The sequence below is a fragment of the Brassica napus genome, chromosome A9, assembly GCF_020379485.1.
Source record: "Brassica napus cultivar Da-Ae chromosome A9, Da-Ae, whole genome shotgun sequence".
In the NCBI taxonomy this organism is placed as follows: Eukaryota; Viridiplantae; Streptophyta; class Magnoliopsida; order Brassicales; family Brassicaceae; genus Brassica; species Brassica napus.
In genome coordinates, this window is record NC_063442.1 from 5,472,522 (window position 1) to 5,499,173 (window position 26,652).

The following is a 26,652-nucleotide window of genomic DNA, read 5'->3' on the forward strand; positions in this document are numbered from 1 at the left end:
ATTAAATAGCAGAAAAAGAGAGGATAATTAGCCCCAACAATGCATTATTTTCTTGTTACGGTGTAATAACAACTAATGGGCCTCTATCAGTTCCGCCTGTGCACATTAGATTTTAAATGTCCTTTTGTGCAAGAAGGCAAGAAACGGTCGCATAGATTCCAACTGTTATATTAAGGCCAGAGCTAAATGGCATACATCTTAAAAGGCCCATTAGAGAGGAGATAGAGAGGACTCAGACTGCGAGAGGTAAATGACAAAAAGAATGGGATAAAGAGAGTTGTGTCAGAGCTCCGCAACAGATTAGACTGGTCGGTACACAGACTAAGGACGGCTCTGAACAAGTAGACAGACACGTCTTCACACACACACACACTTCTCACATGTCTCTTTCTAAAACGTTCGTTGTTTATGGTGTGAAGATATGATTTTGCATGCTTCTTAATTCCTACTCTCCATATCCATTCTTTATCCGACAAGCTTAGCTTGATTCTGTCTCTTCACAAAACGAATCTCTTCTGTTTCTTTTGACCATTTTAGCCCCTAGTTTACAATTATAACTCTCTTCTTTCGTTTGGGACAAGCCCACATCTGTCATCATACTCTCTCTCACCATATGTATTATTCCGGAAGAGCATGTTTAGTCAGACAGAATTCATACGATTATTATGTCTTCGTGGTATCTTTTCACATGGCCTTAAACCGCATAAGATCATTATACGTAAAGCTGAATGATCAAGTTGATTTAGGTTAAATAATACATTATCGTAAACTGCTAATTTGACTTGAGACTAAACGCATGATTTTCGTACAGGTGCTGTGGTAATTTGTAGCACATCTAATCACGCCATCAAATGTCTTAGGTCCATATGCTAATTTTTACAATAATACTAATCTCAAATGAGTAAACTGGCTATAAGCGCCTAACAATACAACGGTTGAACTTATTGGGAACTGCATTACATTGATAGCTAAGCTCCGTCTCCTACATTTTTGCCTGTTGTTGCCTAGTGCCTACTCTCTTCAGCTTGCTCTTCCCATGCACACGTTTTTACTAATTTTTTATATAATTTCAGTCAAATATGTAATCTTGTTTTTCCCCTTTTAATTTACTTTTAAATCCATTTATTTTTTTGAAAACTATTGCAATACTAACTCCTTTGTTAATAAAGCATTAAAATTTTAACATTTAGTTAGAAAAATGGAGTCAGCAACTGATTCATGCAATTTCCACAATGCGTTTCTGATACCGCTCTGATTTACAATCAGCACTTGAGCCTAAACTTTAAAATTATTCAGACATGCCAACAATGTGACAGAATTATGGATATAGATTTGAGATTTGTGGTACTTTTGATTCATATGATAAATTTCAAAAACATAAAATGTTGAAAGAAGAGCCACCTACGTAGCATGAAGTAAAGAGAGAGAGAGAAAGTCTTAAGGAGAAAGAAACAGAGCATCTCTTTCTCTGTCCATGTTCACAATAAACCCAACACAACTCTGTCAAAAAGCTTCACACTCTCTTCTCCTTCCCCACCTCTTTGCTCCCTCTCTCTCTCTCTCTCTCTCTCTCTCTCTCTCTCTCTCTCCCTTCTCCATAAAAAGAGCATCACTCTCTCAGAAAGTTCCAACATTTTAACACACTCAAAGCTTTAAAAAATCTTCTTTTCTTTCAAACATGACTTCTGATCTCAACGACTCACGTCGAGTAACTATTAAACTTCCTCACGGAGGAGCTGCGGCGGAGCAGCAAGAGCAGCTCCCTTGTCCTCGCTGTGAATCAACCAACACAAAGTTCTGCTACTACAACAACTACAACTTCTCGCAGCCTCGCCATTTCTGCAAGTCTTGTCGCCGTTACTGGACTCATGGTGGTACTCTCCGCGACATTCCCGTCGGTGGCGTTTCCCGCAAAACCTCTAAACGCTCTCGAGCTTTCTCCTCCGTCGCCCCCGGAAGCCGAAATTTCCCGTTACAAGCGACGCCTGTTCTTTTCCCTCCGTCTTCCTACGGTGGCGGGAAGGGAAACACGTCGTCGCTCTACGGTGGTTTCACCACTTTACTCGGCAACAACGCCGCCGCGAGCAGAGATGGGCCTGGTGGTGGTTTTAATGGGCCGGAAGGGTTTGGACTTGGGCTTGGTCATGGGTTGTATTTAGATGAGGTCAGGTTTGGGCAAGGGATAACGGCCTGGCCGTTTTCCACTGGAGCCACTGATGCTGCTACAAGCCATGTGGTTCCAATACACGCGACTTGGCAGTTGGAAGGTACTGAGAACAGAGTCGGGTTCGTGGCTGGAGACTACTTAGCATGAGACTCACATCAGCTTCTTCTTAGCTTTTAGTTCCTACTCTTAACTTTCAGACGTTTATGGTTATTTTTGGTTATGACGTTTATTTGGTTTTTTTTGCTCTAGTGTTCATCCCAAATTTGGTAATATTGGATTAGAAGTATCCACTTTTTTTTTTTGGTTTTCAAATTAAATCATCTATGATGTTAATGAGGGTTTTCTCGGAGGCATTGCTCAAGCAGATTCGCATCTCTCTATTTTTTTCTCCGTAAAAGTAAATCAACTTTGGAAACATTAGGGAGAGGCAAAGTGTTTACATATTTACACACGAAATGCATGTAGGAGAAAACATAGTGTTGACTGGAGTTAGGCTGCAACCAGTAGCATCAAGTGTATACTAATTAAGTTTTGGGTGGATTAATGTGAAATCAAGTGAGCATAGATGGATGACCACCACTGTGGAGCATCCTCTTGAACATATCAATCCCAAAGGCTGAGTCCGATGAGCTGAAACACAGATAGTTAAGACTCAATCAACACTTGAGATAACAAAGTTCAAACAAAAAATTTGACTCATTTAGATTTAGTGCAAAATCCCTAGAGAACAGTTTACTATGTGAATAAGCAAGCAGTGTGGGTGTACCTAGGGAAAGTGATTTCAAAGGGGCAGTAGATAACACCATCGTTGATAGGAGGAACGTGATCCTTTTTCTCATTAACGAATTTAATGATCTGGAACAAGACTTCTTGAAGAGATTGCTCAAGCAATGTCCTACGGGAACTTAACTCCTCAGGCTCCTCTACAGTCAATTGTATTAGAAACATGACAATCACTTCCCACTCTTGTAAGAAAACAAGAGTGTACATTCAGGAGAGATGAAAGGAGGAAATTCATTAAAAAAAAAAAACTTTACCTCCAGGGTCCACCACTAGTTTAGAGTGGTGAGACTTTCCAACTGGGGGTTTAGTGGGGTGAATCACATTCAGATTGATATTCCATTGTTCCCAGTATAACCGTTCAATTTTATTAGTGAACCAAGAGGGCTGTTTGGTTTTGACTTCATAAAACGTTAGACATATCTTGGCAATAACAAAAGAAAAAAAAGAGCATTAACAGCCAGCCACATAGAATACAAAAGATTAGACAAAATACACATAAAGAATTATATGGAAAACGAAAGATAAATACCTGAATTTTCTTGTTGGGGTGCTTGGCAATCCAAGTTATGATCTGCTCAATCTTGTCATCAATTTTCTTTTCCACTTCTATTTCACCACATTGTACCTGTGTGACACACACAACAATATCAAAACCAAAGCATAGAACATCTCTTCTGTAGCATAACAAGAAGCATATAGAAAGAGAATCAACACTTACGTAAGTGATGTCAAAAAGCTCCAAGTCGATATCTTTAGGGCGGATAAGACCAAGTGCTCGGTGAAAGACTATAGTATGTAGAATGCCTGCCATCAATACAAGTTTCAGGAGCACCATAGAAAATGACAAAGCTATCTAATATCCAATATAATAGAAATGATCTCCCCCAAACTCCACAATCTCTAATCATTATGTGAGCAGCCAATTGAAATTGAGCACATGGAGGCACATGAATCAAAACCTACTTCCTCCTATATACCAACAACACACACAAGAGAAGGCTGTAAAAAGCTATCTATGATCAACTTACAGCGTAGAACCTCGCGTATCTCGAAGGATTCCACTTCCTGCGGATGAGAAAATTGTTAGTATTAAACACATATACAATAGAAACACGAACAAGACGATGAACTGATCTAAAAAAGAAAGTAGATTATTTACCAGTTCCTTCAGATTACAAGCTTCGCAATTCATATTCACCCCCAAGTTAACAAAATCTCTCGACTAGGGTTCCTCGTGAAGAAGAAGACGACGACGACGAACTAGTGATTTCTGATCGATTTCGTTTCTAAGCTTCGTGTGCGACAGTCTGTGTTACCATTTTGGGTATCGATCTCTCTCGTATTGGGCTTTCTTAGGCCCACTATCTGCCACTATGTTTGTAATTTTATAATTCTGGAATCTCATACAAACATGAAACCTGACCAAGGTCTATTAGATTTTATTTAACCAACACTACACTATTTTTTTTTGTTGCTATATCATAATATTTTGGATTTTTAAACAAAATGAATATAAATAATTTTTTTTAGATTTCTTATCAAAAGTTAGAGTGGAATAACCTCTCCAATCATAGTAAAATAAAAACATTAGAGCATCATTATTAACGATAAAAGAAATTCTTATGCGTTTTAACTAATAATAGTAAATTTAATATATTAGTTTAGTTTTTTTAAAATAACTAGATTTTTTAACCGCGCTACGCGCGGATAAGATATTATATGTATTTCTCAATTCTAAAAAATAATGTATAATATTGTATTATATTATTTAAAGAATAGAAAATAAGACTACATAACATAAATATATTTTTTATATTTTCTTTGTGGAAATCATTATGTTGTTTGATTGTTGTACTTAATTCACATATTTGCATAGATATTTGTGATAGATGAATAACTATATTTTTATTATCAGTAAATAATATATATTTATTATATAATATAAGAAAAATGAAATTATTTACTTTTTAATAAACTTGTCTCATGTTGGGGACTCGGTTATAGACATATCATATTCGAATGAAACATTTTTACACTTATCAATGTTCTTAACAATCAATAAACAAATCTGAATATTAAAACAATATCTCATACGATCTCTTTGTGGAATAACTGCTTTGAAGAAATTGAATTTATGCATAAAAAAAGGACTGGAAATGGATATGCATATGGGTTATCTAAGTCAGCTTTACAAAAAACTATTTATAGTTCATATATCATTTATGTCCATCCTATTTTTTTGTCCATCATTTCTTAAACATCTTGAAATAAGTAATGCTAATTAATAATAAACTTTTTGCTCACAAAATAAAAATAAAATTTGTTTAATTATCGCTTAATTTGTCTAAGTGATATATGTATTTCTCAATTCTAAAAAAATAATGTATAATATTGTATTACATTATTTAAAAAATATAAAATATGACTACATAACATAAATATATTTTTTAAATTTTCTTTGTGGAAATCATTATGTTGTTTGATTGTTGTACTTGATTCACATATTTGCATAGATATTTGTGATAGATGAATAACTATATATTTATTATCAGTAAATAATATATATTGATTATATAATATAAGAAAAATAAAATTATTTACTTTTTAAACAAACTTGTCTCATGTTGGAGACTCGGTTATAGACATATCATATACGAAGGAGATATTTTTACAGTTATCAATCTTCTTAACATTGAAAAAACAAATCTACATATCAAAACAATATCTCATACGATCTATTTGTGGAATAACTACTCTGAAGAAATTGAATTTAGGCATAAAAAGGACTGAAAATGGATGTGCAGATATGTTATCTAAGTCTGCTTCACAAAGTACTATTCATAGTTCATATATCATTAATGTCCATCTTATTTTTTTGTCCACCATTTCTTAAACATCTTGAAATAACTGATGCTAATTAATAATAAACTTGTTGCTGGAAAAAAAATCAAATTTGTCTAATTATCGCTTAAATATTTTATTAATATGGTCAAAGAAGCTTTTAAGTGATATCATAGTTTAATTTATTAGTTTTTTTTGTTAATTTTTAGAGGTTTTTGTATTTAATATTTTTTTTCATATTAAGCTTCTATTTCTTTCACAGAATTGATATATATATATATATATATATATATCATAAAAATTACCATCAAATCAGTTTTACTAATTTATTATTTTGTTTTAACGAAAATACACTTTTTAAATAATTTAATTTAAAATAAAATTATATATTAATTTGCTGTATTTTAACAATTTCATTGATTTAATTAATTTGCTTTGGTGGATAACTTAAAAAGTTTTCATATGAATCGGGAAAAGCAAGTTTATGTTGTTATATTATATTTATTTTGTGTATATAGAATCTATATATAATGCTAGTGTAATAAAGAAAGAACATTATTTTTTTGTAACTTCAAAAATATACATTATTACAATTTAAAATGAATCAAAATTGAATAAAATGGTAATTAAATATTTGTAAATCTAATTGTTTAGTTGGATTCTCATGAAAAAAAAATCGATTGGTTAAACAAATGTTTCAAAATTTGTTGTGGTATTGTTTTGTCTATAAATTATAAAATTTATTGAATTAATATATTTAATTATTGCATCCTTAAATAATATTTTATTAAGACATTATAAAAATATGTTTTGAGTTGTTTTGTGAAATTGTACAAAAATCTATGCTTTTTCATATGTGTAACTTCAAAAAGATACATTATGATAATTTGAAATTAATCGAAATTGAATAAAATGGTAACTAAATATTTGTTAAATCTAATTATTATTTTTATCTTGTTTAGTTGGATTCTCATGAAAAAAAATTGATAGGTTAAACAAATGTTTCAAAATTTGTTGTGTTATTGTTTTGTCTATAAATTACAAAATTTATTGAATTAATATATTTAATTATTGCACTCTTAAATAATATTTTATTAAGACATTAGAGAAGTATGTTATGAGTTGTTTTGTCAAAATTTTACAAAAATCTATGTTTTTTCATATTTGTCACAAAAATTTATATGTTAAACTTACTTTTACAAAATTCTTAACTTTGTCACGAAAACAAAAATCTATGTTTTTCATATTTGTCAACGTTCTCACAATTTCTAAGAATATATTAGCTTAGTCACTTACTTATTTTTTTTACAAAACAAAGTATCGGAGTCTTGAAAGTTGAATTCATATTATTGTAAATGTACATAAGAATTTGTGATTATATACTTAGTGGTTCTTGTATATGTGTCCAAGAAAGTTTCAATGGCTTAGTGGTAACTGTCCTATATATATATCATACTAACCCGGGTTCGATTCTCACCTTCGCATTGTTTTTTTATTTTTTACGAAAAATAAATGAGATGACATGGCAATTTCGGATTCTTTGATTGGTTGATTTTTCTATCCTATGTGGACACTCTCTCCATGGCTTATATCCCCCTTTTAGTATAGTATAGATATTTGAAATTATAATAATATAAACTAGGACCCTATAAACTAGTGATATTACCAAGTATACATGTTTTTTTTTAAGTCTCATGTAAAAGATTCATCTCTTTTTCTCCTCCATTTATACTAATTTTATTTTCTAAGGATGAGAGATTCATTGTGGTATATGAAAATGCTCTTAGGATTAGAAAGAACAACTACTTGTACAAAATATTATTTTTGAACTCAGTAACCTCTCTCCTTCCTACCAAAGACAAAAACTTTTCTCCTTCCCTGTGTTTATCACTACATATGTAAATATCTCATGGCCAGAAAGAACAAAACCATAAACCTCAACCAAAACGATTTAAAAAAAAAAAAACTGAAAGAAATGAACATAAATAAAGAGGATCTCTCTAGAGGTGTCTTCCAATAGCTTTGCCACAGAGAAGAAGATTATCAGGAGGATTGTATTCATTGGCCAGACTCTGCACCGGATCCCACACTTTTAGATAAAACTGCTGTCCTAAATATTGTCTTTCCCATACCGCCGACCTCATATTCCACATTCCTTGATTGTCCAAAGACACCAAAATTGCTGTCCAAGAGTTTGGGTACACCTGCATGCAATGCATGCCCAAGATAACATTAAACAAACCAAACTAGTTTCAACAAGACTTTCAATTCTATTTTCCAAATTCTTACCTGAGTTGTGTGTCTAGTAAGAGCATCAACAAGATTGTAAAGTGGTCTCTTTGCTGGTGTCCATTGTCCAGAACCAAATCTAGTTGTCATAACAAAGAAACGGTTAGCTAAAAATCTGACTTCAGAGTTAAGGCTAAGAGGAAGAAGCAAGACTCACCCAACGACCCAAAAGTCATAACCGTCAAGGTGCCAAGACTGCACTGCTTTCTCATTGTTCTGGAACACAATTTCAAGAAAATCATGGAGAGATGCTCTAACAACTGATGTTGCAACAGTCGCAGGAGAGTTAGAAGGGACGCTCTGAATGGCACTCGTGCTGAACACTCCAGGGATGTTGAAGTGATCAGCAAGTTTTAGAGGAGTATCTGAGTTCACATAAGAGACACCGTTCACTGCATAGCGTTGCTTCCCGTTGATCAAAGGAGCTGAGTTTGAGAAAACAAATGATTTGGTCGTATTGATCTTTCCGTAATGGAATGATCCTTGAGGGTTTGGTCTTGCTGCATTTGCTGTTAAGTTCCACCTAAAAAGAAAAAAAACACCATTAAAAATGACCTAATCCTTGGGACTCACGTTATTATATAAGTAACTGTTTTTTCTTTTACCTGAATGTCCTTGCTTGTCTCATGGACCAAACAAGCTCTCCAGGGGGAAGAGGGGGCATCTCACCAGAAGCTGGGACACCTGAGTTGGAATAACGCAACAGAGCAGTGACAGAAAGGTTGGATCTAACGAACCGGGTGCTTGCAACGATGTAATAATCTTTAGGAGATTGGTTTAACGTCACAAGGAGTGACAAAGACTGGCCAACGTGAACATCAAGAGAGTCGTAGTCCGTTTGCATGACGTGAGAGCCTTCAACTTCAACTACTTTCATCGTATGTCCTTGGATTCTGAAGTTGAAAGTGCTTGACAACCCAACATTTGAGATTCTGAACATGTAAGTCTTCCCTGAAACATTTTAAGACACATGACGTAAGCCACAAGAAACACTTTTTTTTTTGGACAGCCGAGAGGTTTTATAAACTCACCCTGGTCGCCTGTGAATGTAGTTTGTGTTTGTCCGTTTATAAGCATACCGTCTGGAAATGGAAGAACCCCGCCAGAGTCCAGACGCTGTTGGAGTGTTTTGTGGTTGGTTTTAAACCAATCACCGATGAGTAGAGTGAAGTCTTCGACTGGGAGAGGGTAAGGGATAGGGATCCTAGGTCTTGCATAGACATTGATAGCTCCGAATCCACCGGCGGCTTTGTGAAAAGCGGTGGAGGGAAAGTAGTTGTATGTTCCGATCTGATCTTTGGTTTGGAACTTGTAAGTGAAGTTTGAGTTTGGTGGAATTGGACAGTTTGTTCCCAACACTCCATCTTGCCATGAGTTCTTCCTCTGCTTTATTCCATTCCTAATAAACCACAAACATTGCAAATTACCAGATAAAACATTTGGAGTATGACACAATCTGTAACTAGTAGTAATACAAGATATATCAATCAACTATATACACAATAACAGAGGAAGGTTTATTCTTTAAATCTTTAGGGGTTTAATAAAACAGTATAAAGTTACCAGGTCAAGAGAAAGGGTTGGTCAAGTTTGTTGATGAGGTTGAGGATGATGTTGTCATTAGTCACAACATCAAGCTTTGGACCAGGGAACTGACCATTGATCAGAATAACCTAAGAAAAAATCAGAACATCAATAAAGAGTTTTAGAAAGGGTATTAGCATCAAACAAGCAAAAAAGGGATATCAAACCGTCTATAAGTAGAAACTGTTGTTGTGTACTTTGTACCTGTTGGGGAACACCAAGAGGATAGATAATGCCGTAGGTCACAGTCCAGGTGTAGAACTTGTAAGGGCTTTCTCCTTTCACTATCACCAGGCTGCTTAAAAGAGCCAAAGCTACAAGAAGATGAAGCAAAGATAATCTTGTTCTGAATGCCATTTTCAATGGCTTGCTAAAAGAATGGTACAGACGAGAGACTTGCTGCAAGAAAAAAGAACTCTTTTCCTAAAATGGGTTTGCGAAATGAAGGGACTTTGGTCTATAAAATATGCAAATAGATAGCGAGAGGTGGTGAGTCGGTGACATAAGTAAATGAGAGGAGGAAAAGTAATGAAGGTGGTTCCAATCAATGGCAGTGAAGATCTCGAGTGAGTTTTTCGCCATTATTTTATTTTTCTGCGTTTTGTCACAGAAATTATTAAAACCATAATTAAATAGTTGATGTGAAGAAAAGGATAGTGGAATCTTCAATATGGTGACAAGGGAATTGAATGGTTTCTCACGCGTTTTGGATATATGATTATTGCTTCCAGCCAAAGCTTAGCTTTCATTATTCGACTACTCCCATACGATACCATAAGAAAAGGAAAATGAAATAAAATTTAAAATATAAAACGAAAAGGGAAAGAAACTGAGGAAAAAAACAATAGATGCTTTAAGAAAATATTATTGTGTCCTAATTTGTTGTGGCTGATTAGATTCGCCCTTCTGCAGTTTCCTTCATGTTCACGTCCCCAATGAAGCTTTTCATTTCTTGGCACCAAATATAAAAGAACTTTGTAATTTCTACTACAATAGGATAGTGTAGAATAGAGTGAGACGGTGAAGTCTCTCTCCTCTCTCTTTCAGAAAGGTTTCTCTCTATCGTCCTTGTTCTCTAATTAGATCTTTCACAAGGAATAGAGTTCTTAGAGATTTCTATCTGGTTTTTTCGTTTCCGGCGACGCACCTTCTCCTTCGGTGGTCGGTCGGCTCTGTTTCCGGATAGCGGTGGCTCGTTCAGCACCAGCTTCGCCGGTTTTTGTCTCCGGAAAGAGATGATTCTATCACATCGTCTTCGCCGGCTCTGTTTCCGGGTAGCGGTGACTCGCTCAGCATCAACTTCGCCGGCTCTGTTTCCGGGAAGAGATGATTCTATTTCATCGTCTTCGCCGGCTCTTCACCGGAGTTCTTCCGGTTTCGTTTGATTGTTACTTCCTGTTCTTCGATCTACCACCGACTCTCGATTTGATCCTCTGTCGCAGTGATTAGATTGATTGTAGACGGCGGTTATCTTTCCTGAAGTGATGATCCGGTTGCGTCTTGGCCTTCTGTGAAGACTGCTCAGTTGGTCTTTCACTGATTTGTCTCCGCCGATGGCGGAGCTTCGGCGTGGCTCTTCCGGAAGAGGTGAAGACTCTCTCTTGACGCGTGTTCTCTGAATCGTTCGTCGATCGTACACGTGGTGGACGGATGTTGCTTTGCTTCCTCGACGGTTCTTCTTTTTGGGTTTTGGGCCCAAAAAATTTGTTTAATATTGGTCCGTTTGTCTGGGCTTTGTGTTTTGTTTGTTTTCGGGCTTTGCCCAGTTGGGCTTTGATCCCTTTAATAAAAAAAAAAAAAGGATAGTGTAGAATATTATTCTACAGTAGAAATACTTTTTTTAACATTTGCACTAAAAAAGAGTAGAATATTATTCTTATGACGAAGGGAATCTGACTATTTTATTATCATCGTTATGGACCTCATGGTCATCTGCATTGTTGAAATTTGTGCCACTTTTGCTGATTTACTGCATACGTAGTTCTTTTTATCTTTTTATGGCACATGCAAATCTGTTGAAAGACATTTTTTATTTTTATTTTTATTTTTGAAGACATGTCAAGTTACTCGCAGTTGTGAAATATGATCACACCGACTGACCGAATATAATATATCAGATTGTTACCATTTTATCGTTATAGTTAATAGAATTATAAAATGTTAAACCCACCAAAATATAAGAAATACAGAATGCACAGGTTAAATGGATGATGTCAAGTACACATATGTTATCCAATAAAGTTACAAAAAAAAACTTAATGCAAAAATGGACGGATCATACCAAAAGGGTTCATGGAGTACATGCATGCACTCCATTGTTTTATAAGAGTACGTACATTTAGATAACAGAGATATCAATTACGTTCACTTATGTACACTCAATCTATAAGCCTGTAAAATTTGATAGTTGACTCGGTGAACAATACTTACGTAAGGAATGAGTCTACCAAATGAATCGTATTTAAGCAGCATAATGATGTGTCAGGACTCGGGAGGATTATTAAGACAAAATAGGAAGCATGTGGGGAGTAGTTGATTAATCATCATTGGTTTAATTAAAAAAATAACAACCACTAATGTTGATTATTTTTCTTCTTGTTTCTTAATCACGACCTACTACTTAGACTAATCAAGTGACATATATACAAGAGCCAACATGGGGCTGGCACTATCATGACATGTGGAAGCTACCACGATGATGGACAGTCACATGCTATGTCGCTTATCTTAATTCGACCGCTCCAAAAAATAAATTACGAGCCATCCATTGTCTCGTAGCGATCTCAAATTATGAGCATTTTTTTATTAATGGGCCCAGGAAAAATCTAAAGCTTATCTCAGTGGGCTGCTTTAAATGGGCCTACCTTGGCACGCGGGGAAAGAGACCCAGGAAACACGCTCCGTCTACCGAATCACATATGGCGCGTGTGGATTAACGGTCTAACGCAGAAGGTTAACGGTAATAGCGCGGCAAGTGGGAAGCAGGAAAGAATAACACTTTACAATGGAGTAAAAGTCAACGACGACGGCAAAGATTGCTTTGAAATGAATCTAATACCTTTTTTTTTTATTCGGTCTTCCTTGTCTACCTTCTATCGTTTTCGATATTCTCGAAGCATCGTACACTTGAGAGGTCTCCTAAAATCTTATAATCTGACAAAAGCTAAGAGTTTTTTTTTTTTTTTTTGTGTTTGGTCCGAAGGAAGAAAAACAAGAATGACCGATTGGGTTGATCTGGGGTTAGGTTCTATTGGAGGAGCTTTGGTCTCGGAGGCTCTGAAACTTGTGATCGAGGAAGCAAAGAAGTACAAATCCTTTAAACCCTTGTCTAGGGATGTTAAAACGGGCTTACCGGCCCATTTACGTCCAAGCCCGTATACGTCCAAACCCGTTTAATAGATGTCCATTTAAAGCCCGTTTAAATCAGACCCATTTAGAACCCATTTATGTGAAGCCCATTTAACACTAAATTCGTTTCAAACTCGTTTCAAGCCCGTTTACTTAAAAAAAAATGAACATGATCTATTTATATCATAGCATTTCTTTTCGATGAAACCTGTTAAATACCTGTCAAATAAAATATGAATCCAGAACCTTACATTGTTTTGCTTCAACTAAAAATTCAAAGTTTACAAATCACAGTCACAACATAATTGAAAAATAAAGTTCACACTTCACACTAAGTGTCTATAAGTTACTCTTTTCCTTCTTGAACGTCTACCAGGATCTGTCCATGTTCAAAACATAACATATTATATATTTTCATCAAAAAAATTATAAACTGATGTAAAACAGAACCAGAAAACTATGTACTTTTGTTCCAGCAAACATATCAATCTTTTGATGCTGAAGACTCCACTCCATAATTACTTGCTTTCTTTCCAACATCTTCATTTTCATCAAAGAGATCTTCAATGGCACCTACAAAGTATAATATGAATTAGTTATAAGAAAAATATAGTCATAAAATAAAACGGTCTTCACAATGAATGCACTTAGCCCTTTCTTTTCCATCCTCTTCTACCCCCACTAGTACAAAATCTTTCCAAACAAGTGAGGTTTTTCGACGCTTACGTTGAGGTTTCGCTGCTTGTGTTGATGCAGTGGCTTGTGGTTCACACTGAACTTCTGCTTCTGCTTCTGTTTCTGTTTCTGCCATTTCTTCATCTATATCAAATTCAGCATCTTCATCATTCATGTCCATGTATTCACGTTGAGCTTCAAGAAGCGCCATTGTGTGCACAGTATCATAGTCCATCTCTGCAAAAAAAGAAAGAAACATATTTAATTATTAGTGGCTGCAAGGGACTATCAAAATTTGAGAGAAGATGGTAAGTTGGCAACCATTCAAAAACAGGAACAAATAAAGCATAGCGTATGGATACAAAGTAAAAAAACTTCACTAGTCTTGGATTAACGAAAGTATATGTCTACAATACGAGTCTTCTGTCCAAATACATCTTTATAGTATTTGTCTACACAATGACTCTTTAGCTAACGAAAAACTTGACAAAACCCATAGAAGCTAACTCACACGGTCACAGCGAAGAAGATGTTCATACAAAACATAGTTAATCATGTTGGTTATCGGTTATGTTCTTGTTTCCATACACATATTGTAGTCAAATGATCACTCAGTGAAAAAAAAGAATCACATACCACTTTTAATCTCAGCTTTGGTTGCAATTTTTGAGACTCCTTTGCATATGTCCGTGAAACCTGTTCACAAATCAAACCATTTTTAAACAAACCCACAAATTAATTGAAAGAACACTTATGAAATCAGTTTGAAACGAACCTTGATTGTATGATACGAGGAAACACGAGCTGGAGAGAGTGAAGAAGAAGAAGTAGAAGACACGGGAATCTCGGGAATCTCGTGACGAGATGAAAGGAGGCAAGGAGGTGAAGAACAACGACTCTAGAAGACAAATCGAAACCCTAGAAGCTTCATGATTCGAATCAGAAACTCATTTGGAGCAGTTTGATCTTTCGTAAGGAGGCAAAGAGCCAAGGAGGTGAAGAAGGAGGAAGAACGACGACGATAGATTAGGTTGAAGAGAAAAAAAAATTAAATGAACTTAATGGGCTGTCCAGTTATTTTTATCAAAACCCGTTTATTAAATGGACACAAGTGGACAAACCCGACGAAGCCCGTTTAATATTGTTAAGTAAATGGACTTTATATGGACACGAAAATTAAACGGGCTTGGACGTAAATGGGTAGGACAAGCCCATTTTAACATCCCTGCCCTTGTCCAAGGATCTCGTCTCAACGATGGAGAGACTGCTTCCATTGACCAAAAAGATCGATTCGATGCAAAACGAGCTAGACCTTGGTGCAGGGGAGCTAAAGCAGCTAAGGGAAACGATAGAAAAAGCTCGTGTTCTGGTTCTCAAGTTTCCAAGCGTCCGGTTCTACGAGAAGTCTAACTACACCAGAAAAATAGTGGAAATCAATGAAGATTTGGCCAAGTTCTGTGACATTGATCTACAGCTTCTTCAGTACAGGAACCAGTTGACGTTGCTGGGTGTGGCGGGAAACCTTGTGGATAAGGTTGACGGTTTAAGTAAGAGAATGGACGGATTGATGAGTGTTCCTGTCCCTGTTTTTAGAGATCTTTGTTCGGTTCCTAAGCTTGATAAGGTGGTCGTTGGATTGGATTGGCCTTTGATGGAGCTTAAGAAGAGACTCCTTGACGATGTAGTGGTTAATCTCGTGGTCTCTGCTCCTCCTGGGTGCGGGAAGACCACGCTAGCTACTCAGCTTTGCCACGACGCAGATGTCATAGGTAAAGAGATCTTAAAAGTTTCCATCTTTACACATAGACTTAATGTTCAAGAAATCGCTAGGCGGCACTTTATATAGGATTATTGATTAAACGGGTGCCTAAACCGATTTTTTGAGTGCCTTGAACGATTTTAATCGTTTAAGAAAAAATAGAAAAAAATGTTTCGTTTAGGTCCGTTTTACTGACTAGGCGCGCCGCCTACACCGATTTTTTAGAACACTGCTTTGACTTGTAGTTCTTGTTTATAATCATCTAGTGTTTCCATTTTGGCAGGGCATTTCAAGCACATCTTCTTTAATGTTGTCTCAAGTACTCCTAACTTTAGGATAATAGTACAGAACCTACTTCAGCACAGCGGCTACGCTCCACATACGTTTGAGAACGACTCTCAAGCAACCGTTGGCTTAAGGAAACTGCTGGAGGAACTCAGAGAAGACGGTCCTATATTGTTGGTGTTGGATGATGTGTGGCGAGGATCCGAGTCCTTGCTTCAGAAATTTCGAATTAACTTGCCAGATTACAAGATCTTGGTGACTTCTCGGTTTGACTTTCCGAGCTTTGGATACAACTATCGTTTGAAACCTTTGGAAAATGAAGATGCAAAAGCCCTTCTGATTCAATGGGCATCGCGGCCTCATAACACATCCCAAGCTGAGTACGAAGATCTTCTCCAAAAGATACTGAAACGCTGTAATGGATTCCCAATTGTTATTGAAGTAGTTGGCGTTTCACTTAAAGGACGATCTCTAAATACGTGGAAAGGGCAGGTGGAAAGCTGGTCTCAAGGGGAAACTATTCTTGATAGTCCTTCTCAGCCTACTGTGCTGGAATGTCTTCAGCCTAGCTTCAGTGCCCTGGAACCTAATCTCAAGGAGTGTTTCTTGGACATGGGCTCATTTCTTGAGGACCAAAAGATACGTGCTTCTGTAATCATTGACATATGGATGGAATTATATGGTAAAAATAGTAGTATCTTGTGCATGAAGTACCTTGAAGACCTTGCCTCCCAGAATCTACTTAAACTTGTTCCTCTCGGGTATGTTGTTTCTGTTTGCACCTTCTTGACATGTAAACCACTAGAGGAACTTATTTTTTTTCTTGGTTTATGAGCAGAAATGAGACTGAAGATGGTTTCTACAATGAGTTCTTAGTCACTCAACATGATATCCTCAGGGAGTTGGCTATTCGTCAAAGCGAATTGGAAGCAATCTTGGAAAGAAAAAGACTAAATTTGGAGATAAAAGAGGATACATTTCCAGACTGGTGTTTGAATGCACCAAGGAACACTGTTGTTAATGCCTCTCTGTTGTCTATCTCTACAGGTAAAGTAATTATACAAATCTCTGATTTTACTATAACCAATTTCCAGGAAATCACTAGGTGGTGGTTAGGAAGCTTATAGAGGGTTAATGTTTTGAACATCTAGACCGGCTTTTTAAAAAGTCAATTGGAAAAAATTGTTTCGTTTACACTCTATTTGCCAACTAGGCGGGCGCCTATACCGATTTTTTAGAATACTGACTATAACTATTAACTATGTTTGGTCTTTCATCTTTTTCTTGTTGTTTTTACAGATGATTTGTTCTCATCAAATTGGGTTGAAATTGAGTTCCCCAAAGTGGAGGCTTTAGTTCTTAATCTCTCTTCACCGGATTATGCATTACCAAGCTTCATTGCTGGAATGACTAAGCTCAAAGTTCTGACAATAACAAATCATGGTTTCTATCCAGCAAGATTGAGAAACTTCTCCTGCCTCAGCTTATTACCAAACCTGAAACGGATCAGACTGGAGAAAGTTTCAGTCACTTTGCTAGACATTCCCCGGTTGCAACTCGCCAGTCTCAAGAAGTTGTCTCTGGTCATGTGTAGCTTCGGTGAGGTTTTCTATGACTCTGAAGAAATAGATGTCTCTAAAGCTCTGCCTAGTTTACAGGAGATTGACATAGACTATTGTTATGATCTCTATGAGTTACCTTATTGGGTTTCTGAAGTTGTTTCATTGAAGACACTTAGCATCACAAACTGTAACAAGCTCACTGTACTTCCTGAAGCTATAGGCAACTTGAGTAAACTCGAAGTGTTGAGGGTGAGCTCTTGCATTAATCTCTCTGAGCTGCCTGAAACGACTGATAGACTCAGTAACTTGCGGTTTCTGGATATATCTCATTGCTTAGGATTGAGAAAGTTGCCTTTAAAGATTGGAAAGCTGCAGAAATTGAAGAAGATATCGATGAGGAAGTGTTGGAGATGCGAGTTGCCAGATTCAGTGAGGGATCTAGAGGATCTGGAGGTGAAATGTGAGGAAGAAACTAGGTTGGTCTTATGGGAAAGGTTGATGCCAAAAATGAGAAATTTGAGAGTTCATGAGGAGGAAACAGAGCACAACCTCAACTTGCTTCAAATGTTTTAAGTTGTGATTGAAAGAAAATTTTCATAGCTTGTTTATGTCGTGTAATGTGTTATTCTCATCATTCATATGTAACTAGAAGCATTGTGTATTCTGTCTTTGTTAGTAAAATTACTGGTACATATTTGATTGTTTTTTTTTTTAGCTTTTATATATTTGTTTCGGTTATCATGTTACAAAATTATGGGTACATGCATATCTGATTCTTTTACTAGTAAAGTTTTCATCTCTGAAGGTAGAGGTACCCGATTTTCGTATCTCGGTGCAAAGAGGAGATTTAGCAACTATCTATCGTCTCTGATCTAATAAAATTAGAGGTTTTAACTTTTTGAAAAAATATATATCTATACTATTATTTTCGAATGATTTTTCACAACGGAACTCTCAATTTAAAAGTTATCTATACTATTATTTGCGAGTTAAGTGATTTTTCGCAACGATATCTCACGTTAAAAGTTATAGCGGTTAAAGTTGTTCTTACTCTTAATGAATTGTTATATATTTTTTGATTATATGATTAAAAACGAAGTTATATTATTATATCATATTTTTTTAAAAAAAATAAGATAATTCTTATACAGTATAACCTTTTTATAGTCTCAAATTGAGTTTTTGATTCAGTTAGTATATCGATAAATTAATAAAAAATTATAGTTTTGGTGTAATCCCAATATTATTAATTTATAGAGATTTCACTGTATATTGTGATGATATCTTAATGAATTTTTATAAATAATTTTACTATATAATTAAAAATAATTTTTCTATTAATAATATCATTTTTTAAAAAAAATAGGATAATTTTTATATATTGTGTTGTTATCTTAAAAGAATATTTTTATTAGATTTTTTTTGAATTAAGATATACAAAAATTTATAATCAAATATTAATTAAGTAAAAACATTTGAATAAAGATATTTTCTAAAATATTTTTTTATATTTGAGTGTTTTTAGTGAATTTTTTTATCAGATATAAATAATTTGATGTTTGATTTAATTTTCTTAAAGATATAAACAATAATTTATCGTACTGATTTGATTAAAAATAATTCGCAAGAAGATTATGTCTGCATGTGTGGATAAAACACCTAGTATATATATATCTATTATTTGTGAAGTAATTTATGCAATGGAGTTCTCACGTTAAAAATTTGAGCGGCTAAGTCTTTAGTATAAATGATTTAATTTATAATTATTAACATATATATTATTAACAAAGATTTTCACGTTAGATAACTAAATATCATGAATCATTATCTTCAAAGTCTCATGTTATCTATCACCTATAATAAAAAAAATATATATATACATATATATATATATATATATATATATATCTAAATTTGTGTATTTGGATAAGTATGATATACACGTGGGATTATATCACGTGTACATAAAATATTAGTTTGTATTTCATTGTCAAAACCAAATTTATTTAGATATTAAATATCAGATAATATTAAAATTACTAGATTTAAATTACCCTGTATACACTTAGATTTATTGGGAGTGAAAAAGTTTATATTTTTTTAATTTCAAAATATTTGTTCTGGCACCAAAAATAAAATACAAAAGTTATTTAAAATTTTCCAAAATATTTATACTATATGAATTTTCCAATTTTTACGTCATAAAAATATTTAAAATTCTCCAAATATTTATATTATGTGAATGTTCCACTTATACCATAACAAAAATATATTTTTTGATGAAAATTTTTCAAGTATAAATTATTTGATGTTTTTTTTTTTTGACGTCGAAAGATCATTCTATTATTCAAGTTAGAGATGGTCTGGATAACCAGACCGGAATAGAACAACCAATAAAAAGTAACTCCCTATAGAAGGATCTCGCAGTTTTATTTTGATGTTTAATTTTGATGTTTAATAACCAATAAATTATTTGATGTTTAATTTTGTTTTTTGACAGTATAAATAATATTTTTTATATTGATTTTTGAATTAATAATACATATAATAATAAACATGAGATGATTATACCATCAACACCTATATATAAATTTCGTGTACGTCAATCTTTCTAAAGTCATTCAACAGTTTTAATCGTTGTTGATCCGTTAAAAGAGCAATTTACCATCATTTCCTACAAACTATAACAGTCATATTCAACATTCTTCCAATAATTCTAACCTATAATCCTTGTAATTTCTTCGAAAATCCTGAAATAGAAAAGTCAAACAGCATTTAAATACAGTGTTTGACCCTTCTAGTTTTCACGTGTTTGACAAGTCGTCATTTTCGCCGTTCTACGTAACTTCTATGCTGGTTCGCGCGTCTTTTCCTTTATAAATATTCATAATTCATCTAACGGGATTATAAAGTCTCCAGAATTCAAATAAAGAAACTATCAAAAGAGAAATGTTCACTGTCTTCTGAATTCAATATTAAGTTCAGAAAAATCCTCTCCGTTCAGACCATTATGGATTGGATCCAAAGTTTCGATGCCTTGCCCCACAATCTTAGAGAGTGTTTCTTGGACATGGGCTCCTTTCTTAAAGATCAGAAGATCATTGCTTCCACAATAATCGACTTATGGTCTGAACTACACGATAAAGAGAATATCATCTACATGAATTACCTTCAAGAGCTTGCCTCCCACAATCTTCTTAAACTTCTTCCTCTTGGGTATGTTCCTTTGATCCTTTCTATCATCTACCAATTCTTGGTATGTTATTTTCTATTCATCTATCACTCTTGATCTTACTAGATTTAAACTAGATTATATATCCAAAAGACCTAATACATGACCTAAGTGACATCCTAAAGCCTAAATTTTATATCCTAAATCCCAACTCCCAAGTCGAAAAATCTAAACCATTACCAAAATAGTAAACTTTACATGTAAATATATTCAGTCTTTTTAATCGCTCTTTCCTTAAGTTTTATCTTTCTCAATTTATATATGCTTTAATATTAGGAAAAATAAGTATGAAGATGGATTTTTCAATGAGTTTTTGGTCAAACAAGACAACATCTTAAGAGAATTTGCTATACATCAATGGGAAAAAGAGTCGTTATCGATCCTCGAAAGGAAAAGATTAAACTTGGATATACAAGATAACAAATTTCCAAACTGGTGTTTAAATCTAGAACATCCTGTTACTTTGAACGTCTCTCTACTATCTATCTCTACTGGTAATACAATTATTTACTTACACTGTCTTCACACACTCTTTGATAATATTATGCAACTTGATGTGGTTCATCTTTCTTTCTCTCTTGTTTTCTTACAGATGATTCATTTACATCATGTTGGGTTGAAATGCATTGTCCAAATGTTGAAGTTTTAGTTCTTAATCTCTCTTCATCAACTTATGCATTACCAAACTTCGTTGCAACAATGAAGAAACTGAAAGTTGTGATGGTAATAAATCATGGTTTTGAACTTACAAAGTTGACCAATTTGTCTTGTCTCAGCTTATTACCAAACCTGAGACGGATCAGATTCGAGAAAGTTTCAATCACTTTGCATGACATTCCCAAACTTCAGCTCAAATGTCTTGCGAAGCTATCTCTTTGGTTGTGTCATTTTAATGATGCTCCCAACGAGTTAGAAGACTTAGAAGTTGATGTTACTGAAACCCTACAGAGCTTACAGGAAATCGAAATAGATTATTGTTATAATCTTGTTGAATTACCACATTGGGTATCTCAAGTGGTTTCACTTAAGAAACTTAGCATCACGAACTGTAACAAGCTATGTAGACTCTTAGAAGGTATAGGCAGCTTAAGGAACCTTGAAATGCTGAGAGTCATTTCTTGTAGTAATCTCTTCGAGCTTCCTAAAACAAGCGAGAGACTTAGCAATCTGCGGTTGCTAGATGTTTCTGGATGTTTCCAACTAAAAACGTTGCCTTTAGAGATTGGGAAGTTGCAGAAACTGAAGAAGATTTCGATGAGAGATTGTTATCGATGTGAGTTGCCAGATTCAGTGAAGAATCTAGAGGATCTAGAGGTGAGATGTGACGAAGGGACTGTATTCTTATGGGAAAGATTTAAACAAAAAATGAAGAATTTGACAATCATAGAAGAGGAAACAGAACATAACCTCAACTTGCTTCAACTGTTCTAATGTAAGTTTTGCTTGTGTGTGATATTTTGCAAGTTTGTAACATTAGGAAGTATATGAATACAGACAAGATATTTTACATTTGGAAGTATATGACTACAGATATGATAATTTACATTACATTTGCATATTCTATCAGTCCATATCTATAAATAGTTAAGAGTAATTCATAATTCACTATGTGAAATTATTGCAACACGAGCTAGCCATTAAAATTAATAAGAATACCAAAGATAATTCAGTCAAAAGAAAAATACCAAAGGTACAACTAGTGACTAGTGTTAGCAACATGGCCTGTCAATTGTGCACTTACCCATAGGCCAGTGCTTAATTTAATGATCAATGCTCATCAATTTCATCACCTTCTCTTTATTGCTATATACTAAGCATCCGACTGGTTAGATTAGTATACTAATTTATGCACATGCATGTACATTAAGTATCCAACTCTCATGACCCATCAGGTAAAAATATCTACATCTCATCCACATATATACATCTTATGATCATATGACATGCTATGTTCAGAAGGGTCAATGAATGAAAGCTAGTTAACGTTTTAGATTGGTTTGACCATATTTTTCGATGGTATTGTAAGTGTTTTCAGCCGTTGTTGGTTCAATTAATATAAAGAAGTTTAACGATGTGATTGAAGCTAATATATGGATGAATAAAGTGTATCTAATGAAACACCACTTCAAAAAATTTCCAGATAGAAAGGTGTAAACAAATCGCAGACTCTTCTTAATTAAGCTACACAATTATATTCTATTAGGAAGAAGAAAGAGAAGAAGAAAGCTAGTAATATACTAAATCGTAAACTACTACCAAATCATACTCTAGGTCAAGAATCGGTGAAGTGATGTGAGTCAATGCATTGTTGTTCAGAGAATCCAACAAACAGTCAGTTTTAAGCCAAATGAAAAGGCTCTTATCTTTAAATGTCGTATAAAAGCAAAACTTGGCTCCTCTGTGCCAATGTAACTGTACTATACCGGAATGAATAACCAAAAAGCAGATAAAGTACATCAAATCAAAACTCTAAACTATTTTGATCCTAAATGTACCTTAAATTGAGAAAACATTTGAGGTTTTTCAGTAAGCGAGAAGGTTAAAGGCCGTTTCCTCTGCTCTCTTCTTTTTTTTTTACTAACTACCGAGATGAACCAATGGTACTCCTAGCTGCCCTCGTCACTCTCTGAACTCGTCTGCGTCTCCTTCGTTTGAAGCGGTAGTGGTTGAGAAGATTGTGAAGGCATGGATAACTGAGCCTCACAATGTTGCTGTTGCGGTTGAGAAGCTTGCGTAGGCATGAACAACTGAGCATCATGCGTTTGAAGCGGCAGCTGTTGAGAAGATTGCGTAGGCATGGTTAACTGAGTCTCAATATCATAGGTACCACCAAGAGCCAAAGAGTGTGACACGCTGGTTACGGTTGTACCACTGGGCGTCAATTGATTAAACCCGGTTGATGTAACAGAACCGGTCGGTACAGAGTCAAAACCATCATTAAACCTCAAAACCTGAGCCTGAGGTTGGTTTTGATGATGTTGATGTGAACTGCTACTGCCTTCTTCCCCATACGCTCTTAACATTTCACTATGTTTTTCTCTAGCAACCGCTTCTAGTTGCTGAAACTCAAAAAACTGTTGCTGATACAGTTGTGCAGTCGGAATAGCCATCGATGGAAACAGATCATGATGCTGTTGCTGAGTCAGCTCCGCAGACACTGAAGACGAAGACGGTCGCTGCGTTTGCGGCATGAATTTCTGTGTTTGGGGCATGAACTGCATCTGCTGCGTTTGTGGCATGGATTGCGTTTGATCAGTTTGCGGCATGAATTGCGTCTCCTGTGTTTGCGGCATGAACTGCGTCTGCTGCGTTTCTGGCTGCGGCTGCTGCGTTTGCTGTTGCGTTTCCGGCATGAAATACGCCTGCTTCGTTTCCGGCACAAACTGCTGCAGCGGTGGTGTTTGCGGCATCAAATGCGTCTGCTGCGGTTGGAGAATAGGAAGCATAGCTTGAGGACCGATGTAAGTCGCGAGTTCTCTCCTGGCGACATCAGTATCGCGTTGAATCTGTTTGAGCCGTTGTTGTTGGAGTGAGATTAAACCGACGCAACCGTAAACGGGGTCTTGGATTCTAGTTTCGGCTTCGTAGACAAGAGAGGTAACGGCGTTCTCTTTGGTTGAAGGTTAGTTCGCTGAGAAGCTTAGCGACGTTACTTGCTCCGAAAGCTTTGTGAACGCATGAGAACTTGTTAGGTTGGTCCGCTGGAAAATGTGGTGCAAATACACATTCTCGTGTGCATCTTCTCCTCAGGAACTTGCAAGCTGAGCATGGAGAGTTTGAAGATGCCATATCTTTCTGTAAAAGAAGAAAAAATGACTTTCGGTTTCACGATTGTAAATGGAAACTACACTGAGAAGTATAACAAAGAATACCTACGAAAAGATTCAAACACTAATAATCATAAATGATAAGAAAGAAAAGAACAATCTATCAATATCAATACATGTCAATCAAACTAATGATATCAGTCCATGTAAATCGAACTATTAACTGAATCAAATCATCGATCAAAGAAAGGAAACATCAGTCTTACCTCGATTCAATACTATTTTTTTCAAAAAGTTCATTTAGGATATCCGTGAAACCATATTATTGATCTGATCTCTGATTGACTCTACCATCGGACTCTACCTTATGCTCCAAGATTGTTAACAAAAGAGAGTTAAAATCAGGAAGAAGAAAATGAAAAAAGAGAGGAGGGTTCGGTTCTCTTATGATGGAGGCTATCTTTTATACTAGCGTATTCACGCCATAAACCGTAAGCGTTGAGATTACAATAGAGGAAGATCTACAGCCGTCGGATCTAATAATTATTATCTGGGGTTTGTTACTATTTCATTTGATTTTGATTAAGTTAAATTATTTCATTTAACTGATGTTTTTGTCTGGAGATAAGTCCTTTTCCTGTAACTAGAGTCCGTGTCCGCGCTTCGCGCGGATTACATGTTTAATTAAAGAACAGTTTAATTAAAATTGGAAGTTTTAAAGTTTCTGAAAGTGTAAGTTAAGTTTTGTTTCTTTTATAATGCGAAGACGTTGGAAGCGGTGATCACTTTTTTTTATAAACTAAAGTAAGTTTGAATAATAAATTATGTTGATGAATTTAATATTCGTAAGAGAAAATAGTATTTGAGTGTGCCTATTTAATTGACGTAGAAAGCTGTAACGTAAATTTTAAAAAAGTTGACTGGTGTCGTTTGCTATGAGGCTTAGGATAGACATTTATTCCTCTTTTGGAAGCGTTGTATGATATCAATATTGTTGTCAAAGTAGAAGCGCGATCCAGGTGTGGTTGTGAGTGATAGTTTCCCTGAAAAAATGAAATATTTGTAAGAATTTAGTTTGACATAAACTTTATGTTTAGTTTATTACCTTCATGTAACCGTAGAATGATACTTGTGATGATTACGATTTAGTTTTTTCTGGTAGATATGCGATTTTACTCCCTGAAATTAGACGTCTCCTTGTCCCACAAAGTTAAACGTACCAGTTATCTACAAATAATTATTGTATTATATTTCAAATTTTTTATATTTTCTATATATCTAGGGTATTAGGGTCATTTTGGGCATTTTGCTACATGTCATCTCTACAATTAAAAAAATAAACATGAGACGGATAATTTTATTTAATGTTGGTAATATCTTATGCATCATCTATAAAATAAATATATATTCATATATACCATTCCACATTTAGTAATATTATTATTTTTATATAATTATACAATTTGTATTACTAAAGCTTTTAAAAATATGCAATTCTTAAACATCTAATATCTAATCGTATGATATTTAGTTTCTTATATATCTACAAAATTTTAAAAATATTGTTTAGGCCAAATGTTTGATAATTATACAATTTTATATCATTTTTATTAGTTTTATATAATTTGATATAATATATATCAACTCTATATTAAATTTTATTAAGATAATAGTAAAATCTATAACATTTAATAAAATTTATTTTTAAATATAAGTTAGAACAACACTAAGAACCTCAATTGAAATAGTATAATAATGGGATGCGTGAGAAGCTTTGTGATTCAACACGCCTCCGGTCACTGTGGCGAAAGACTAAACAAAAGCATGTAATTTCATAAAATAGAATGAGCTTCTTAGTTTCTTGGTATCATATACCGTAAATGGATATTGGGCTGACTTCAGTATTGACTGGGATTTAAATAAATTGTTTGGGCTTCGTAATTGACATGGATATCAGCCCAGTTTGAGATGAGCTGTTAGATTGATTGGCCAGGAATTTTTTGCATATGTGGCACACTTTAGAAGCCTTTAAAATAGCTCCTTTTATATAGTTGGATCTCTTTTGTTTCTTTGCATTTTCCTATAATCTCATGCTGATACGAAATCTTAAACAGATTTACTAAAAAAGTAAGCCCCACGAATACAAACACTTTTTATTTGCTTCCATCTTTATGTACATGAAACCCAATGTCCAATTAACTAATCATTCAATTATCAAATATACTCTTAAGCAATGATTTTAAAACTTTTAGTAGATCTTATTCCGCACATGCAGATTTTTCTTCTTATACTAAAACATTTTAGTTTATATAACAAAATTGATTACTAATTAATATAGTTTATATGTATTATATAATTCT

General features: G+C 34.7%; 5 protein-coding genes, 1 long non-coding RNA gene and 1 pseudogene across 7 annotated transcripts; 3 read left to right on the forward strand and 4 right to left on the reverse strand.

Moving 5' to 3' along the window:
- The first annotated feature begins 696 nt into the window (after positions 1 to 696).
- LOC111200893 (dof zinc finger protein DOF5.8-like) lies at positions 697 to 2,673 on the forward strand. The gene has a single exon (XM_022692377.2). It carries the CDS (start codon positions 1,679 to 1,681, stop codon positions 2,312 to 2,314), a length of 636 nt encoding a protein of 211 aa, XP_022548098.1. The 5' UTR covers positions 697 to 1,678; the 3' UTR covers positions 2,315 to 2,673.
- LOC106366297 (autophagy-related protein 101) lies at positions 2,566 to 4,330 on the reverse strand. Its single transcript, XM_013805885.3, has 7 exons — positions 4,110 to 4,330; positions 3,979 to 4,015; positions 3,669 to 3,754; positions 3,480 to 3,575; positions 3,205 to 3,370; positions 2,934 to 3,090; positions 2,566 to 2,797 (listed from the first exon to the last, which is right to left on the reverse strand). Exons 1-7 carry the CDS (start codon positions 4,140 to 4,142, stop codon positions 2,719 to 2,721), a joined length of 654 nt encoding a protein of 217 aa, XP_013661339.2. The 5' UTR covers positions 4,143 to 4,330; the 3' UTR covers positions 2,566 to 2,718.
- Positions 4,331 to 7,559: 3,229 nt separating this feature from the next.
- LOC106366296 (L-ascorbate oxidase homolog) lies at positions 7,560 to 10,405 on the reverse strand. The gene is made up of 7 exons (XM_013805883.3): positions 9,869 to 10,405; positions 9,644 to 9,753; positions 9,112 to 9,479; positions 8,686 to 9,031; positions 8,238 to 8,603; positions 8,081 to 8,159; positions 7,560 to 7,995 (listed from the first exon to the last, which is right to left on the reverse strand). The coding sequence occupies exons 1-7, from the start codon at positions 10,019 to 10,021 to the stop codon at positions 7,792 to 7,794; spliced, it is 1,626 nt and encodes a 541-aa protein (XP_013661337.2). The 5' UTR covers positions 10,022 to 10,405; the 3' UTR covers positions 7,560 to 7,791.
- Positions 10,406 to 12,651: 2,246 nt separating this feature from the next.
- On the forward strand, positions 12,652 to 17,987 carry LOC106366295 (probable disease resistance protein At5g66900). 2 transcript variants are annotated; one of them, XM_048739540.1, is made up of 5 exons: positions 12,652 to 13,000; positions 14,928 to 15,456; positions 15,730 to 16,492; positions 16,570 to 16,778; positions 17,031 to 17,987. In XM_048739540.1, exons 1-5 carry the CDS (start codon positions 12,710 to 12,712, stop codon positions 17,864 to 17,866), a joined length of 2,628 nt encoding a protein of 875 aa, XP_048595497.1. In that variant the 5' UTR covers positions 12,652 to 12,709; the 3' UTR covers positions 17,867 to 17,987. The 2 variants fall into 2 exon arrangements, with proteins under 2 accessions (XP_048595497.1, XP_013661335.2); XM_013805881.3 differs by lacking the exon at positions 12,652 to 13,000 and having other exon boundaries at positions 14,924 to 15,456.
- LOC111214217 lies at positions 13,190 to 14,704 on the reverse strand. Its single transcript, XR_007316165.1, has 5 exons — positions 14,463 to 14,704; positions 14,324 to 14,383; positions 13,739 to 13,924; positions 13,478 to 13,585; positions 13,190 to 13,391 (listed from the first exon to the last, which is right to left on the reverse strand). It is a non-coding gene; the product is annotated as an uncharacterized LOC111214217 (long non-coding RNA).
- Positions 17,988 to 20,175: 2,188 nt separating the features above from the next.
- Positions 20,176 to 22,196, forward strand: LOC106362739 (probable disease resistance protein At5g66890). Its single transcript, XM_022692376.2, has 3 exons — positions 20,176 to 20,509; positions 20,802 to 21,019; positions 21,118 to 22,196. The coding sequence occupies exons 1-3, from the start codon at positions 20,304 to 20,306 to the stop codon at positions 21,954 to 21,956; spliced, it is 1,263 nt and encodes a 420-aa protein (XP_022548097.2). The 5' UTR covers positions 20,176 to 20,303; the 3' UTR covers positions 21,957 to 22,196.
- A 554-nt stretch (positions 22,197 to 22,750) lies between these two features.
- LOC106365447 lies at positions 22,751 to 25,879 on the reverse strand (annotated as a pseudogene).
- Positions 25,880 to 26,652: the final 773 nt, after the last annotated feature.

Excerpts from the sequence above, each read along its gene's own strand:
- LOC111200893 (XM_022692377.2), top strand. The coding sequence starts at position 1,679 with ATGACTTCTGATCTCAACGACTCACGTCGAGTAACTATTAAACTTCCT.
- LOC106366297 (XM_013805885.3), bottom strand. The coding sequence starts at position 4,142 with ATGAATTGCGAAGCTTGTAATCTGAAGGAACTG. Across the intron at positions 4,016-4,109 it reads CTTGTAATCTGAAGGAACTG|GAAGTGGAATCCTTCGAGAT; the intron begins GTAAATAATCTA and ends TCTCATCCGCAG. Across the intron at positions 2,798-2,933 it reads TTTGAAATCACTTTCCCTAG|CTCATCGGACTCAGCCTTTG; the intron begins GTACACCCACAC and ends TCTGTGTTTCAG.
- LOC106366296 (XM_013805883.3), bottom strand. The coding sequence starts at position 10,021 with ATGGCATTCAGAACAAGATTATCTTTGCTTCATCTTCTTGTAGCTTTG. Across the intron at positions 9,032-9,111 it reads TACATTCACAGGCGACCAGG|GGAAGACTTACATGTTCAGA; the intron begins GTGAGTTTATAA and ends AAAATGTTTCAG. Across the intron at positions 7,996-8,080 it reads TTACTAGACACACAACTCAG|GTGTACCCAAACTCTTGGAC; the intron begins GTAAGAATTTGG and ends CATTGCATGCAG.
- LOC106366295 (XM_048739540.1), top strand. The coding sequence starts at position 12,710 with ATGAATCTAATACCTTTTTTTTTTATTCGGTCTTCCTTGTCTACCTTC. Across the intron at positions 13,001-14,927 it reads TTAAACCCTTGTCTAGGGAT|GATCTCGTCTCAACGATGGA; the intron begins GTTAAAACGGGC and ends CCCTTGTCCAAG. Across the intron at positions 16,779-17,030 it reads TCTGTTGTCTATCTCTACAG|ATGATTTGTTCTCATCAAAT; the intron begins GTAAAGTAATTA and ends TTGTTTTTACAG.
- LOC106362739 (XM_022692376.2), top strand. The coding sequence starts at position 20,304 with ATGGATTGGATCCAAAGTTTCGATGCCTTGCCCCACAATCTTAGAGAG. Across the intron at positions 20,510-20,801 it reads CTTAAACTTCTTCCTCTTGG|GAAAAATAAGTATGAAGATG; the intron begins GTATGTTCCTTT and ends CTTTAATATTAG. Across the intron at positions 21,020-21,117 it reads TCTACTATCTATCTCTACTG|ATGATTCATTTACATCATGT; the intron begins GTAATACAATTA and ends GTTTTCTTACAG.